The sequence below is a fragment of the Dryobates pubescens genome, chromosome 15 (assembly GCF_014839835.1).
Source record: "Dryobates pubescens isolate bDryPub1 chromosome 15, bDryPub1.pri, whole genome shotgun sequence".
In the NCBI taxonomy this organism is placed as follows: domain Eukaryota; kingdom Metazoa; phylum Chordata; class Aves; order Piciformes; family Picidae; genus Dryobates; species Dryobates pubescens.
In genome coordinates, this window is record NC_071626.1 from 9,334,146 (window position 1) to 9,351,414 (window position 17,269).

At 44.0% G+C, this 17,269-nt stretch overlaps 1 protein-coding gene across 2 annotated transcripts; it reads left to right on the forward strand.

The window, feature by feature from the left end:
* The first annotated feature begins 1,849 nt into the window (after positions 1 to 1,849).
* On the forward strand, positions 1,850 to 13,897 carry PVALB (parvalbumin). Of its 2 annotated transcripts, XM_009902517.2 has the most exons (5): positions 1,850 to 1,903; positions 5,546 to 5,613; positions 7,561 to 7,693; positions 8,113 to 8,222; positions 13,674 to 13,897. In XM_009902517.2, the coding sequence occupies exons 2-5, from the start codon at positions 5,553 to 5,555 to the stop codon at positions 13,700 to 13,702; spliced, it is 333 nt and encodes a 110-aa protein (XP_009900819.1). In that variant the 5' UTR covers positions 1,850 to 1,903; positions 5,546 to 5,552; the 3' UTR covers positions 13,703 to 13,897. The 2 variants fall into 2 exon arrangements, with proteins under 2 accessions (XP_009900819.1, XP_009900818.1); XM_009902516.2 differs by lacking the exon at positions 1,850 to 1,903 and having other exon boundaries at positions 5,528 to 5,613.
* The last annotated feature ends 3,372 nt before the right edge of the window (positions 13,898 to 17,269 follow it).

Consider the following 17,269-nt stretch of genomic DNA (forward strand, 5'->3'; position numbering starts at 1 on the left):
AGCCAAAAAAAACAATGCTACAATCCTTATCCTCTCTAAGCTCCCCAAAGAAGGCAATAAAGTTTTTCTGCCAGCTGCCAAATGGAACTAGAGCATCCAGCTAACAACCATGAGATACTGGTATCTCTCAATCAGAATCTAATCTTGGTGCTACATCAAGGGAATATAATATGTGAAAGTGTAATGCAAACCCCACATCACTGAATTGAGCCAACAGCATACTACCAATCATACTGCTCCGAAGGCAGCAGCCCACCAGTTGGTTGAAACATTTGGACCCACAAGAGTCAGCTATCTCACGTTGTAATTGAATACACAGCCTCACCTGCTCTGAGTTATGGCACAGACACACTGTGAGAAATAAAGGAGGCTACCTGAAAAGTAGTATTATGTCCCCTACTACTGTGGACACTGAAAAAAGTCCAAAAAACACAAGAGGAATTGTTTAAAGGAAAATTAATAAGGGAGAAATTAAACCGACGCAATTAACCTTTGTCACGTTGGATTCAATAAAGCTTCCTCTTTAGAAATTCTCTAAAGCTGCTGGAGAATTTCCAGCTTATCAAAGAACTCAACATCAAAATTATACTGGCAGTTGAGAAAGATTCTTAAATATTCTTATCCCATACACAGCTTAATTATCTCTCCTCTCTTCCAGGATCAATTAATCAAGCGAGAAAAATCAAATCTCACTTTTGCAGCACCTGCCTTTCCCAAAAGATAATTTCAGTGGGATCACCACAGGCTTGGTTGCTTTTCAACTGTGAACTGCTGGGTTTGAGACCCCCAAAACATTTTTTAACTCATAAATACTCTCCAGACAAATGTGATTTGTAGTCTTTTATAAAATGTTTCCCCTTGCCAGTAAAAAAAAAAAAGGGAAAAGGGGGGGGGGAGGGGAATTAAATATCAGGGAAAGTGTCCCTACATGGATTACAAAATGGCAAATAGACCTCAATGGCATCTTTATTGTTGTTATTCTTGCTCGACAGAGTAAAAATCGAAGTGTCTTCAAAGGTGTCTCTCCCTGTAATGAGCAATTGAGCATAAAAAAGAATTTATATGCTGAAAAGGTTACAGAAAATGTATTCTATGCAGGATCACCTCTTTTACAATGTTCCACCTCTCCTCAGAAAGCTCAGGCTGTACATTTTTTTAGGCTTCTACAACACTCTGCCCAGTGGGGCACAAAATGGGTATTTAGGATGCCCCTTCAAGCGTGACCAACCAGAGTTACACATTCGAGTCTGCTGTTGTCTGCAGAAAGATTAATTAATAGCTATACAAATAAAAATTATTTCTGCCTTCCTTCAAGGCCCAGAATTAAAATGGAATGAAGCAACTTTAGATGCAGGAGGCAGATTAGGGGTGTTCGTTCTTGTTTCGAGTAGCATCTGCCAGGAGTAAAGACAGAAAAGGACAAATGTCTGAGTTTCCCTCACTCTGATGAGGAGAGTGCCTCTCCTCTCCTTCTAAGCAGAGACTCATTTCTCGAATTGAACCTCCTGATTCATGGTGATCTCCCCGATGACACCTTCCTCTGATGGAATATGGAGCACCTATTTGCCCCCATATAACTCATTTATACCTCCTGCTTTTCCCTCTGACAATAAAGTTCCAAGAGGACCGTCAGTTTGCAGAGGTAATAGGTTTTCGCAGCCAGGGGAAGGTGAGCGCCAAGGATTATTAATAGTGTTCCTTGATTAGTTAAGGGAAAGATAAATGTGACACCGTCACCAAAATCCCTGAATATCTGATACCAGTGAGGAGTGGGTATCACCTGCCAAAAATAGATAGAGCAAGAGCGATTATATAAGTGGGGTTCCTACCCCGAGTTCCACCTCTGTTTGACCACCTCCATATCTGACACCCATTTCAAGCGTGCTCAGAAGAGGTCCTAAAGGTAAGTCGCAAGAAAATGCTCAAACTTCCACAGGAAACGTGGATTCGCCCGCTCCCGGCAGAAACCCTGGATCTTCACCCGAAGGAAAGCAGATAAGGATATCTTCCATCGCTCCGACCCTCTCTCCCTGCCTGCAGACAAAAGCCCACAGACAAAGAGGTGTGAATCTCCTAAACACTGAGGAACGGCTTCCCACAGAGAAGGCTCCAAAGGAGAAGAGAGGGTCGTTAAAAGGAGAAAATGGGTGAACACACTGAAGGGGAAAGAGGAGAAAATGAAGAGAGAAAGTGAGAAACTGGAAATAACAAAACAAGGAAGGGGAGGGAAGGCGGGGGAAGAAAACGAGAACGCGAGTAAGGACACGGTGAACAGAAATGCTCATGAAGTGCTCATACGTGAATCAAAGGGAAAAAAACCAAGAACATCTCGAAAACGCGTGGCAGAAATGACATCTCTCTTGATGCACAGATAATCGTAAGCAATGGGATGAAGTTGCTCTCTTTGGTGTGGTCTTTAGGAAGATAAAGGAAATGTGTCCCCCTTTTTTCCAAAGGATTCCGGGCTTTCTGCTTCAGTTGTTGGCGTGGGGGCTTCTTGCTGCTCATGCAATTCTCCCTGAATTGTTTGCTTTTAACAAGGGCGGGTTGATTTCTACTTAATTTACTCGATGGTTCACTTAGTAAGAATACCATCGTTCTGGTGCCGGTGGATGGGGGAATTGATCTACAGGAAAGCTTCAGTGCAGACACCTTGGAAATCCACGGTGTGGATTTTGCAAATAGTTCGGGAAAGAAAATTGGCAAAATCTCAAAAAGAAAGCAAAAGCACGTGGTTCATCTCGCAGGGATGATGAGAAAAAAGGTGAAGGGTCGAGTGTGAAACTGCCAATTCCTGTGATGCTTTTTCTATTAGAGAAACGTATCCGTTTTGACTAAAGCTTGGTGGTTAAAAGCTCCTAGTACTTTTCTAGCTATCCTTAAAACGGATGCCCTGCTAAGATTAAGAGACGGCCCTCAGACACTGCTGCAGGTCAGACCCACAGCTGTCCCCTTCGCAAACCCTTATGTGGCTTTTACTTCTCCGGCCTCAGCTGCTGAGCAGAGGACGAGAAGATGAAGGAAATATTATTTACGCTCTACAAATGGCTTCACTTGATCTGAAGCCTCGTTTTTCTGGCACTTCTCACTTTTCGCCTTCACAGCATGATTAGGCCGTGGCAGTCTGGTAGATCTGATGACGAGGGCGGTTCGCACATCGTTCGGGATGCGGAGAGCACTGCTGGGCTCCCATCCCTAGGACACGGAATGTGCCCCGGAGGCCTCTGCCCGGTTCGCTTGGCATGAGGATAGTTACCCTGCCCGGAGCCTGCCAGCACAGCAGGCAGAGCTCGGCATCGCCTCTGCCAGCCAGCGGCTCCGGTTACAGCCGGGGGCAGCCTGCCAAAGGCGTGCTGCATCCCCCTCACCGAAACGCGAGTCACCGCGGCCGGAGCATCTTCTCTGGCGGGCAGTCAGCGGCGTTCCTGTCTGCAAAGACAGCTCTAAGAACTAGGATACCTCAGCAACGGGTTTGCAAAAGGTTCCTAAGGAGGAAAAAGGTGGAAACAGGCCCAGCTTTGCTCTAGGCTGCGCCAGCGCTGCTCGGATCGGAGCTGGGAGGAGGCTGGTGATGCTGTGCCAGGCCGGAGGCGCCTGCACTGAGACAAGAAGGGACTCTCCTCTCCTGTCGGTTACGGGAAAGGGAAGGGACGCCAATTATACAAGATCAGGCACATTGATTTCCCTTGTAAATAGCTGTATATCGACGAGGTCTACATTTAACCCAAGCGCAAAATAGGCTTAACGGTTGGGTTTTAACCCGTGCTAGGAGATGCTTTTTCAAACTCCGTTATCCAAGCTAAACCCCGCTAAAGCAAGAGACACGAGGAACCCCAATCCTGTCCTTACCGCATCCTTGCACCTCCCAGCTCGAACCCACAGGGGCAGCTTAGTGAGAACCGCCCGTGCGGGAAGGTGCACGGGGACCTTCCACGGGGCCGTAGTTTGTTTCGGGCCCGCATCCCAGCGCACAGCTCCTCTTTCCCTGCGGAAAGATGTGCTCAGCCTGGGGAGAGGGACTCAGCCCCCCACCCGTTTCCTTGTTCGTCCTTGAAGGAAAATAAGCCTCTCGTGTATCTCAAGAAACACACAGAAGGGGGTGAAAAAAGAAGTTCAGCCGAGAGAGAAAGAAGACAGTCCCTCCCACAACGAAGAGTGATTGTTTTAAAAATGGGGGGGGAAGGAAAGAAAGGGGACCCCAATGTCACCTCCTCCTCCGTCCTTCTGCGCTCAGTGCCGTGCTAATGACTCACCCGCTGGAGCTGAACTTGGGGAGCGGAGGAAGGGATGGGGCTTTGCGCTTTTAGAAGCGCCGAGGAGCCGCTGCCAGAACGACCGGAGCGCCCCGCATTTGTGCAGCAGCCGCCTCCCTTCTCGCGGTCCTGTTCGGGCCAAGGGTGCCATTGCGTCAGCGGGATCGGGCTGTACCCGCTGATGGCAGCGTGGGGACCTCGCTGCCACCGCTCTTGCTTTCCCCCGTCGTTCCTGGACCCGAGATGCCAACACTCCTGCAGAGATCTGCCCTACTCCTGGGCCCTAACCTTGGCTAGCTCAGTCTAATGGCTCCCGCCCAAACTCCGAGAGCGAGCTGGACTACTTGCCATATTTCATGTGAAAAATAGGCAGAGTTTCTTGGAGGGGAAAAAAAATCACAACAAACACCACCACCACCAACCCTCAGCCCTAGAAAATACAATTCCTGTATCTTTCCTGACGGTGTCGGGAAGCGGCCGGTCCCGCCTGGGAAGCCCACCACTGCACAGGAGCTCCTCACGAGTGTGTTGTCACCTCGCATCTCGTTTCACCATAGCATATCACGGATGATTCTGCAGCATATTGTGCATTACAAACGGGATCTGTAGGATTCGCAGGGATGTGATAATTAATTCAGCGAGGATGATGCTTAATATGGACTGGCCCAAAAGAAACGAGGTCTAAAAAGGAGTATGTGTGTGAAGGGGAGGGGGACGGGAGGAGGGGAGGGATGTTTGAAGTGTTCGAACGGCAAGGCAAATGTTCAAAAGCTACATGCCATTTGCTTCCCGACCTCAAGAGCAGCTCGAGGCTTGGCATATGCTGCAGTTCTTTACCCATTACCGAATATAACTGGTAAAGCTCGTCCTGAGTTCCTAAAGGAAAAGGCTCTGCGTTGCACCACTAGCTCTCCCACCGCACCCGAGACTTGACCTTGGCACAACTCTTCCTCCAGCCGGTATCACAACAGACTCTGGCACTGCTCCAATAGGCTTAGGCTCCCACCTCGGGGGGAGCGACCCCCACCCGCGTCCTACCCACCCTGGTTCCCGCAAAGGCATCCCTATACCCTCTCTTTAGCCGAACCCTCGCGTCTGTGGACTACTTGGTGCTCTGCAAACTGGAGAGCGACAGCCCATGGCACTTCTCCAGGCAGAGCTATAGAGCTGGCACGGGGCCAGCCTCTCCCGGTGTGCCGTCCCCACACAGCACTGCAGCTTTGGTCATATGAGCAGAAATGATGAGAAAAGCACTTTTTAATCTTTTCGCACTTGCCTCCCTGTTCAAACAGTTGCAGGATGGCTATGACTGACGTGCTCAGCGCTGAGGATATCAAGAAGGCTGTGGGAGCCTTTTCAGGTGAGTGCTTTTTTTTCCCCCTTTTCCCCCTCTTTTCCCCATTTAGTCTCTTCATCTTAGGATAGCAATGCATTTATTTTAACTCGGGGAAGATCAGAAGATCCGCCTAGACAAAATAACAAATGAGGATGTGTTCGCAGAAGTGCAGTGAAAGCCTGACAGGTCTATCAAGTACAAGTCTGCATCCTCAGCAAAGTTGCCCTGCACATTACAGAGACGAAATATTTATTTCAAGGGAAGGCAAGGAGTAACTGCGAACAGACTTTGCTTCTACCGGGAGGATACTTTCAAAGGGAACAAAACTCTCGGCGACGCAGGGTGGATTGTATCTTGATGTAGGATAGGGAAGTCAGCCGTGGATGGCGGCAGCTTCCCACACACCCCTGAAATTCAATTTCAGGTATTGCAGAACGGCTCTTTCTCTTTTCAAGGGGTAAAGGAACCGCTCTTTTCCCGCTTTCTATGCGGAATCCCCGGGTGGGCTTTGCTTTTCGGGATGGAGCAGAAGGTAACAGCAGAGCAAGCGGGTGCACTGCTTGACTGCAGAAGCTTTCTGCAGGACGAATGGCTGTATGCAGCGGTCCATACTTCCCTCTCAGACTCCCCCGGGTTTCAGATATTCGCTACCGCTTTAATCCATCGCGACCCCTTACACTGACTGCAAAGCCTCTCCGTGCTTACAGAAATTCAGGTAGTTACGGCAGAAATCTCGCTCCAGGATGCACACTATCCCCCTCCCCCGCCCCCCGCCTCAGCCCATCTGGCTGGTCGCACCACCCAGAAGAGCAGCCCCTTTCTGTCCTGCTTTATGCTATGACCTTCCCGAGCAGACAGAAACGCAAAACCCGCTGAGCCTGACTAAACTCAGCAGCCGGAGAGTCGAAGCGACCAACAAACTGCTTCCCTGAACACAGCAGCTGTTTTTCTCATTATCTTTCATTGTTCTAGGGCCATTTCCAAGTCCCGGAGTAGATGCAATTAGCAGCAACTAATGACAGATCTCAGTCAAGCAGACCGATAAAGACTGAGCCTCCTTAATTTTACGTAACAGGAAAAGCTGCGGCGGGAATAAGAATGCATGGGGAAAGGGGGACAAAAAGTCCACAGCATGTTTTGGAGGTCACTGTATTAGATTTCTAACCCACATCTTTCTAACCTACACCGCAGTCGTTAGGCGACATGGGTGGGACAAAACCAGGTGCGGTTAAAGGAGAGGTGGAGCAGGTAAACTCGATTATCTTGGCTCCTATTTCAAGAGCTCTGTGTTTGGTTTCTTCCCTCCCCGGCGATCGCGCCTGACAAGGTTGTGCAGGCAGCACAGAGCGCAGCACTCCCTTGCAGTGTCTGAGCTTACAGACCACGACTGCAAGTACCTTCAGCGGTCTAAACACAACACTGATCTCTAGTAAGTCTTCAGGAAAAAAACGAAACAGTACTCAAACAGCCATGTGCTGTGGAACACTTTTTTGCCAAAACTAGGCTCCAGGGTTGAGCCTTTTTGATTTTTTTTCCCCCGGGGCTAAAAGTGACTAAAAAGTGGCAGCAATCTAAAGGTCAGAGCCTGCTCTCAGGTGACTATTTTAATGTAAAACTTAGCGCGCACACACACAAAGGTTTTAAGGCACTGAAACGAGACCAAGCAGGTTACACTTCAGTTCCCAACTCTATCACAGACTTCCTGTGTGACCTTGGGCAAGTCTCCATCCCCCTGTATCTCAGCTCTTCATCTGCACGAGGAAGCACTGCCCCTCTCCCCTTTGTTTCTTTCCACGAGTGTCTGTGAAGCAGGGACAGTTACAGTGTGTACATCTACCTCCTGCCACAGCCGGGTTCCACTGTACCTCCCACGGCAGGACAGGCAGCAGTATGGAAGAAACCCACGGGTATGTATTGCTAGATGTTTCAAAGCTTTTTCTAAGCAGTTCTCTGACTTTTCATCTCCTATAGCGGCTGAATCTTTTAACTACAAGAAGTTTTTCGAGATGGTAGGATTGAAAAAGAAGAGCCCAGAAGATGTGAAGAAGGTTTTCCATATTCTTGATAAAGATCGCAGTGGCTTCATTGAAGAGGAAGAACTAAAGTAAGTAAAGATGTGTCCTTTCTCAAATTACTTCATGTAAAGAATCTGGTTTCCTATTTTCTTTTTATTACAAGACTCCAGATAATGGCAACAATTCAATCTCTTGACTGGCAATTGTGTGCAATAAGAAGTTGTTTGCTGATCATATGGTTTGAAGTGTGCTGGAGGTAGCTAGTTGTAACTTTTATTGCAGGATCTCTGAAGCACACCAGTGGTCAATACCTTATCAATAGCTCTTCAGTCAAATCGAGTTTCAGACTAAACTATTCCTCTTGAATGTTAAAGAAGGTCAACAGCAGAAAATACAACCCTGGAATCCAGCTCGTGTATGAAATCAGTGGTACAAATACAAAGGGGGGGGGGGAGAAAAAAAACACAACAACACTTTTTCACTTTTTTTTCCCATGCTTCCTCTTTAGGTTTGTACTGAAGGGCTTTACCCCAGATGGAAGAGACCTATCAGACAAAGAAACAAAGGCTCTTCTGGCTGCTGGAGATAAGGACGGTGATGGTAAAATTGGCGCTGATGGTATGTGATTAGAGGAGTAAACTTTGACAGGAACAATCGCATATTGCTTTAACAGACAGGAATGGAGGAAATCTAGGAATCAGTGTGGGCTGTGACCTTCTGAAGGACACAGTTTGGATTTAATGAAATGCCAAGTCCTGCTACGTTTGCTATACCTTGCCTGCAGGCTGGAGGGGAAACAGGAGCCGAGTTCTGACACTAGAGGGGGCAAGAGTTCGCAGAAAGCCAGAGGTAGTTAAGGCACAGCACAGGGCTAACTACTGATCCCTATTATACTTCAGTAAATTTACATTATCTGTTGACTCCACCGGAGTGAGGATCAGGACACTGAGAATTCAAAGGCCCAGACTTGACTATAAAACTTGAGAAGAAAACAAAAAAAGCAAAGCCGAGTATTAGCATTTCTGCTTGATGATCAGTAAATGAATGTAATGCATAACCTAGCAAAGCAGTGCTCTTAAAATTCAAAGTTCAGTCAGTCTGCTTCGGTATTTCTACATAATAATTATCTATTCAGCTTTTGCTGGTGTTTATATGGCTCTTCACAGCTAAGAAAGCTTGTCACTCCCTTTTACTAAACATGAGAGTTACAAGAAAAGAGCAACTTCTCACAACACTGCTTAAAAAAAAACCCCAAACCACCCTACTGCTGTTTTCTATTCCCCCTTGGGATGAATTAAATTAACCCACATATAAAACTTCTCCTTTTTCTGAGACACACTGCAAGTGACACGAAGAAATGTACTTTGAAACTGAATCTTTCCCGATTGCAAGAGGTAGTAGTGGAAGCTTGTGGCCAGAGTACTAAACCACCTAGACAGCAAGCAATTGCCAAGTTTTCACCATACTGACATGATGAAATCTAGAGAGGGGAAAAAAAAAAAAAGGAGGAAGAACCCCCCCAAACAATAAAAGGCAAAATGCAGTTAACTAACATAATTTCCTAATTTAGAAGCTGAAAATATTACACACAACATCAGCCACTGACCTATTAATCAGGTGATACAGTAGCTAAACTGCCTGTTCATAGCACACTGGCATGACTATGACCCTATTTCTAGGCTAAAGCCTCTTGATTTCTCCTATCATGATTATATTATGATTGAAGAGGGCCAACAATGAAGCTTATAAGGGAAGTCCCTGCTAAACTTTAGGAGTGCTACTGAACCTGATGAGCGTGTCATTATTTGACATTTCACAGCTTTATTAGACAAGTCTTCCTCATTCCCATTACAATTAGTGGCAGCAGTACTATAATCAGCAGGCAAGATTTGTCAGAGGAATACCTGATTCAGGTAAACTTACAGCTGATCCACCAACCTCACATCAGAGACACTTTTAGCTCCATCCAGAAGGCTGCAAAACAAAACCAGCATAAATAGGAATAAAGCAACCACGTTACAGAATTACTTTGGCTTATATGAGAACATACAGCACTAACTTTTTTTGTTTAAGATTGACCATAACTCTTTGTTTGTTTGTTTGTTTGTTTGTTTTAAGATGAAACAATGCCTGAGAGCCAGGACATTGTAATACAGCAATATGAAACACCTCTTCTCCTTATCTCATTCTTCTGCAACTTTGACTCTTCCTTATAGGTTGGACTTGATGTCTTTTGAGGTTTTTTCCAACCTTATTGATTCTATGATTAACATTGAACTGGAATACTCTGAATTTATACTTGATGATGAGAAGACAAGGAAGGGAATCCTTTCTTTATTTGGCTGTTGTTTCATCTGGTTATATCCTTACTGTGCAACACGATCAGTTTCTTTTCCACTTCTTGAGTTTGATTCCAGCAGCAAATTGTTACACCAGAAAAGCTTGAGATACGTGCAAAGTTAACAGCTGGGACTGTGCCCAAAGGATGAGTCTGACAGACACTTTGCAGCTTTTCCTTTGGTTCATAAATCCAATTCCAGATCATAATTGCTTATGTAAATAAAATGTAAAGTCACAACCATGCATCACATTCGTATTCAGCAGTGCAATGCTGGATTCCTGTTACGACCTGCAACTGAATTGTCAGGCATCAATTTTACCCCTTGTTTCAAACAGCAGCTTTGTACATCGCTGACTGATTACAAATGTGCAGCCTTTCACAGGGTTTAATATAAATTCACTAGATGGCCATTAAGAGCTGTCCCTCAGGAGCCCATAGCAGATTTTAGATCAGATCTTCATAGATTTTTAACACATCTTTTTCAGATGTATCACCACAAATGTTAATCCCAACCTAATCAGCCTTCTTCCAGTTAGGGTCTCACATTACAGCTTTTCTCTTGGGTCTCTTGCTTGAAACCTTTTAAGATTCCTGCAAGACTCTTCATCTCAGAAATAGTTTCACCAGCTTACCTCTTCTCCCCTCAAGATTTGTAATTCATGGCTGAGCTGCCAGTTTCAGTTGAAAACTTGCAGCCTGTTCATGTAAGACATTGCTATCTTCTGTGCGGTGTCAAGGCCCCTCCATCTTCCACTGATGTGAACAGAAGATGATGAATCTGAAACAAAAACATAATAATTGCAGATCAAGGGCAGAAGTACAAATATTAGCTTCCAGACCAGACTGGGAAGTGATGCTGAGGCAGCTCTGTCAACTTCAGGAGAACATTTATAAGAAAGGAGAGAAGAAAATTAGGATTTCTGCTTACTGTGTTGTTTGTTTTAAATCTATTGTGTGTTTTGGCACTGGACTCGCACACCCGGCCTTTCAGGTTCTTGATACTTACAGACCTGAGAAGGCACACAGAGAATTTTCAAAGATCATCCACCACAGACAGAACAAATCCAAATTTTTTACCCCAGTAAGTCAAAAATATTTTCCTTGATACAGCTCAGCTTCTGTGGATGTTTTAATTATTCAACCATTTTCTTTCAACGTCATACAAAGTCAGAGCTCAGGCCTTCAAAATTACAACTGGCAAGTCACGACCTTGCCACAGGTGAAAGTCACAACAAAACAAAAAAGGAAAACCTTCTGCAAGTCCTTCTTTTCTTACCCTTCTTTGTGCTCTTTTATCTTCCAAAATAGGTTAGTGTTAAGTGATTATTTATGAAGTTTCCTAAACAGATCTATTATACAGATAATGTTAAAAAAAAAAACCACCCCACAATCTGATGAAAGAAATGATTAGCCTATAACATGTCCTCTGTAATTACATCTGTCATTTTGGTCAGCTCCTACAGGGTATGCATTAGGCTGGTATACACTACTGAACTGCAGTGAGCACAGTGAAACAATCCTCTCCTTTGAAGTCGGAGCTTTGACACCAGACAGCTAGTAAATTGTTCGAGGCGACAAAATAGACTCAATCCCTGTAATTTAAAACTATCATTTGTGCAATGAAAGATGTTAAGTTAATTTTGTTTGGAAGGAGAATTACAACTGGAAAAGAGGATATAGTCAATCACAAGGATTCTCTCACTGCCAGGCCAGTCAGAGGCAATAAATATTTACAGGAAGGACCAACAGGCAGGGGCTAATATATAGAGCCTGCTCTCAGACCTTTTGCATGTGTACGCTTTGTAACAACGCCTCCACAAGCCACCTGTGGTTGGGTTAACCTTCATATGAAAATAAAGAGTGAACTAGTTTACAAGATTATTCAGCTGGAACGTCTTTGAGATTTGTAAAGTATATTGAAAGCCCTGTAAAAAAAAAAAAGTATAAAGCACATAGCAGCTATTCATGAAGGAGTATTTCATGGTTTGCTGGCTATCAGAAAGTACTCATAAAATACATTGCCATTAAGTGATAATATCACTACCAGAATGTATAATAGAAAATATTTGGCTGCAAGCCTGAATAACCTTCCCCAGATATATCCCACAGATACAAATTACTAGAAAAAGTATTTCATTTAGCTGTAGCAAGTATGACAACTTCTTCCAATAGAATATGCATAGCTAGGTTTCCCTTTCGGAAAGGATTCATCCCTTGCAGCCCATGCTTCTCTCTGCAGGATTTACTCACACCGTGATTTGGTAGTCATAGCCTGTTTCCCTTTTTTCCTACCCAGAACAGTCTGGGTTTCCATCACAAGCACTTTATGTTATCTCTTAAATTCAGTTTGCAACTCTTTCAGTCTGCGTACCCAGGGCGTGCAGGATTTACATGCGCTTTGTGCTAAGTAATCTGCATCACTAATCCTAATTTGGATTTACATCTTTCAAAATGATGGCTGAATTTGGATTTCATTTAAACACCACCCCCCCCCCACCCCCCCCCGACACTTCTATTTCTCAGCCTGGTTTGTCAGAATCTGGCATCCTGTGCCTTGTTGTTTCGTGGTTCTATTCAACACGTCGTCAAGAATGTTAACTGTTTGCACAATCCAGTCAGTAAAGATCTAACTTGTTTAGGGTTTAGTGGCTTTCAAGTGAACATTACAATGCTGTTTAAAATGCTGATTTTCACCTTCTGTGGTTTTCAGTTGCAAGACATTACTCTTCGTTACATTAAACTTCAGTAATTCTCTCTTTGAGTCTTTACAGATGACTGCCTCCCATGTTTGTCATTTTGCTCTCAGCTGATTATGTTAAACCCATAAACCACTCCCTCCATATGCCCTCTAATCCCTTTATCATCTTTGTTGCCCTTCTTGGGATTCCCTCCAGTCTGTCATTTTTAACTCTCCCAGGGAACCCTGCGAGGTATTCCCGTGTGTAGCTGTTGCAAGGTTAGATGGAGTCAGGAATTATAACCTCCTTGGAGTGCAGTATGCCAAGAAGCAATTCACCATGACACAAAGGTGCCTTTTCCATGCTTTATCACCCTGCTAAAAGGTATTATATATACTGTAGCATAAAATAACCCCAAACTGCAGGGAGATAAACATTTATGTAAACATTATGGATGGAACAGCCACAGGGTAAAATCCTGGCCCTCTGAAATCACAAGACTTTTACTCCTTAGTACCAAGACTGCTATGCAGGCTGATGTCAGCCTTCTGTTTTCTGTAATCTGTCATTTTCAGTCAATTTGTCATTATGAAACTGAGTTTAAATGTAATATACTCACAATACAGGGATACGAACACTCTGACAGACTCATTAATGAGTCTCTTTGCCAAACTTTGATATAAAGGAAACTTATCTCACTGTGAAATTAAATTTCTAGTTCTTGCCTTCATCCCATTGAGACTTACAAAGGAATCACAGGGAACTAATCAAGTTCTTCAGATGAATAGCAGTGGACAGTCTTGACAGGCTGGCATGTATAGCATTTCTCCCTTAACCTCAAAAAAAAACCCCCCTTCATTTCACTGTAAGATTTCCCAAGTCACACTTCCCCTTTAATTAACTCAGATTTCTTTGTTCTTCTGTTATTGTGATGCTTCTCCACTCTCTAATCATTGCGATATGCTTCCTCCCTCTTCAGTTTGTGTGCGTGTGTGTGGTCTGGGTTGGGTTATTTTTAATAATTTAAACAACTTCTTTTCTTTTCTCCAGAATTTGCAACTCTGGTGGCTGAATCATAAAGGCTTTGACCAATGCAAACCCTTCACCCACCCTTCACTGCCCAATTCCAACCACCTCCTGCTGACTGCTTTGGCTCCTGTTCTATTTATTTATGTTATTTTATACTCCAGCTCTGTTCTCTGCAATCCTGCAACTCTGTAATTGTGCTGAAAGACACTGTTAAAGTAATAAAGGTCATATCAGTCTGGGCTTTATTCTCTCTCACTATAACTTGTTTCTTATTTCATGCAGGCTTGGCACACGCTGAGAGAAAATTTTACTCCTCCTTGCTGACATTCCTGCTGTTTTAGCCCTAGCTAGGTTAAAGTGGGAAGAAATAGCAATAAAAATAATAATAATAATAATAATAATTTTTAAAAATGGGATAAAACATACATACAATGAGTCATTCAGTCCAAGTTCTGAACTGTGGCAAAACTGACTGCAGTATTTTTAAGCCGTCCTTGCTAAACGGACGGCACACGCATAGCCTGGAAAATCTCTACCCAAGGCAATTACCCAACTTCATTTGGCAGTTTGCTCTTTTGCCTTAATCAGTCTTATAGCTTAAATGAATACATAAATAAATAACTTCCTAGTAGTTAAACTGCAGCTCCCCTACTGCATTTTTGCGGCCAGTAAATTGATCCTTGGCTGTTCCTTTTGAACGAAAGGCTTGACAGGAGTATCAGCTGGCGCCTGCCAATCGTGCATGGAAGTAACTTTGCAAACTATTGGAAAAGCAGTGGCTTCTGAAGCACAGGAGGGGTTTGCTAGCAGTGTTACACAGCTAGCTAGGACAGGAAGACTGGAATGCTCACAAGAAACAACAGTATGAATTTTGAGAAGGGGCACATCAAGATTCAGGTGTTGGTAGATGCTGCTGTTGACATTCCCACTGTTAAAACAGCAGATAGAGAGAGAGATAGATAGATAGATTAATCGATAGATAGATAGATAGATAGATAGACAGACAGACAGATAAAAAATATTGAAAAATACTTCTAAAATTTACCAGGGAAGTGAATTATTGTTTTGAGTTACATATAGGCAACTGAGATTCAGGCTAAGGAAATGACTAGCCAACAATAAGCCTATGGCAGAGCCAAGAGCTAAACACTTGTAACCCAGATCCTGCTCAGTAACTTTGGCAACAAGATCGTGCTTTCTGTTTGTTGGTTGGTTTGGTTTTGTTCTTCTTTTTAAGTAAAAATGTAAAGGCAAGAGGGGGAGGGGGGAAATCCTTTTAGGCAGCATCTTCCCCACATCTTGCCAGAACGTTTATTAATATTGCAATAAGGAGGGAGGACATTTGCCATTTCCGGATACCAACCTATTCCTGCAGCAATAATACCTTATTCCATTCAGATTTACTATCACTTATTGAGGTAGGCACCAGAAGATAAGGCTGAAGCTCTGTCACCCTCACGTTGTACAGCATACCATCCTCTGCACAGCGATTCCCCATTGCTGCTCGGCAAGCCAATAAACGCTCCCTAAAGCTATCCTAGATTTTCACTCTGTAGTATCTTGCAAGGAAGATTCTTTTTTAATCAGTCTTTTTGCTGAACCTGCTGTGCGCTCGAATAGAACTCCTTTGGTTTTGCACAATGTATATACGGATCCGAAGAATGTATTGATTTTTAAGTATTCTAAATAAAGCAAGTGAAAACGGACCGCAATGAAGCCACAGTTTATTGACTGCTTTTCCTCGGCAGCTGCTGACCTCCAGTGGCAACAGCGCGTAATTACAAGGCCACAGCAAAAACAGTAAGACCCCAGCCACCGGAACGCCAGCCAACATCTAGAATAGAATAGAATAGAATAGAATAGAATAGAATAGAATAGAATAGAATAGAATAGAATAGAATAGAATAGAATAGAATAGAATAGAAAGAATAGAATAGAATAGGTTGGAAGAGACCTTTAAGATCATCGCGTCCAACTGTTAGGAAGAAGTTCTATACAGAGAGAGTGATTGCCCACTGAAATCGGCTGCCTGGGGAGGTGGTGGAGTCACCATCACTGGAGGTGTTCAGGAGAAGACTTGATGGGGTGCTTGGTGCCATGGTTTAGTTGATTAGGTGGGTTGGATTGGTTGATAGGTTGGACAAGATGATCTTGAAGGTCTCTTCCAACCTGGTTAATTCTATTCTATTCTATTCTATTCTATTCTATTCTATTCTATTCTATTCTATTCTATTCTATTCTATTCTATTCTATTCTATTCTATTCTATTCTATTCTATTCTATGCTATGCTATGCTATGCTATGCTATGCTATGCTATTCTAATCAACTAAACCATGGCACCAAGCACCCCATCAAGTCTCCTCCTGAACACCTCCAGTGATGGTGACTCCACCACCTCCCCAGGCAGCCCATTCCAATGGCTAATCACTCTCATTATGAAGAAAGCCCTCCACAGTCTCTTTCTAGTCTTTGAACCTGCAAAGATCTATATTTCAATATTTCATTGAAGCGCATGAAAGGTGATGTTTTTATCCAGGGCTTTAACAGAAAAAACTAGCACAGCAGAGCAGATTGCAAACACAGCCATTAATAAGTCTAACAAATTATTTATGGTACCTGATGTGAAATGTTACAGCAGCATTGATGAGGATATTTCACTGGCATAAAAGTCTGAAGACCCCAAAGATTCCTTTATCAGTCTTTCTTCATGTTAGGCCACACCTTGAGTCCTGTGTCCAGTTCTGGGCCCCTCAGTTTAGGAAAGATGTTGAGATGCTGGAACGTGTCCAGAGAAGGGCAACATAGCTGGGGAGGGGTTTGGAACACAAGCCCTATGAGGAGAGGCTGAGGGAGCTGGGGTTGCTTAGCCTGGAGAAGAGGAGGCTCAGGGGAGACCTTATTGCTGTCTACAACTACCTGAAGGGAGGTTGTAGCCAGGTGGGAGTTGGTCTCTTCTCCCAAGCAACCAGCACCAGAACAAGAGGACACAGTCTCAAGCTGCACCAGGGGAGGTTTAGGCTGAATGTTAGGAAGTTCTTCCCAGGAACACCCCCAGCTTCCTCAGCCTGTCCTCATAGCAGAGGTGCTTCAGCCCTTGGATCCTCTTTGTGGCCCTCCTCTGGCCTCACCCTGCTTTCGACATCATGTAGGGTTAAGATGCCAGAGGGTCCCAACAGCCACCAGGCTCACAAGCAGGGACCATGAGAAGTAAAGATGGTACTTTAGAGGTGTCTCAACCCACAGTAATTTTTGCACTTTGAAAGTAAGGGATTATTTCTTTTCATCTTATTAATTACTGCATTAACAGAAAGCCTCAGAGTTTTCCTTTCAGGTGGAAGCTACCTACTCCCAGTTCAAAATGCAATAAACAAATGCAAAATTTTCAGTTACGCTAAAATGTAGACTGAAACATTAGACCTTCAATGCACTACTCATTTTCATATTGCTCTCGTTGTAAGGGCTTTAAGGCTGGCTCAGAAACCAGTGTAAAACTGAAGAAAGCAGACTTCCCTACAAAATTGAATCAGGCTTCCAGCAGAGCGTGGATTAAAGCATGCCTGACAAATAATAATTAAGAAAAAAATAGTCCACATTACCCTGCAATGCTCATGAAGAA

What these genes read in the sequence shown, in the direction of transcription:
- PVALB (XM_009902517.2), top strand. Translation starts at nt 5,553, where the DNA reads ATGGCTATGACTGACGTGCTCAGCGCTGAGGATATCAAGAAGGCTGTG. An exon ending in ATTGAAGAGGAAGAACTAAA is followed by an intron (nt 7,694 to 8,112) that starts GTAAGTAAAGAT and finishes CTTCCTCTTTAG; the next exon opens with GTTTGTACTGAAGGGCTTTA. An exon ending in TGGTAAAATTGGCGCTGATG is followed by an intron (nt 8,223 to 13,673) that starts GTATGTGATTAG and finishes TCTTTTCTCCAG; the next exon opens with AATTTGCAACTCTGGTGGCT.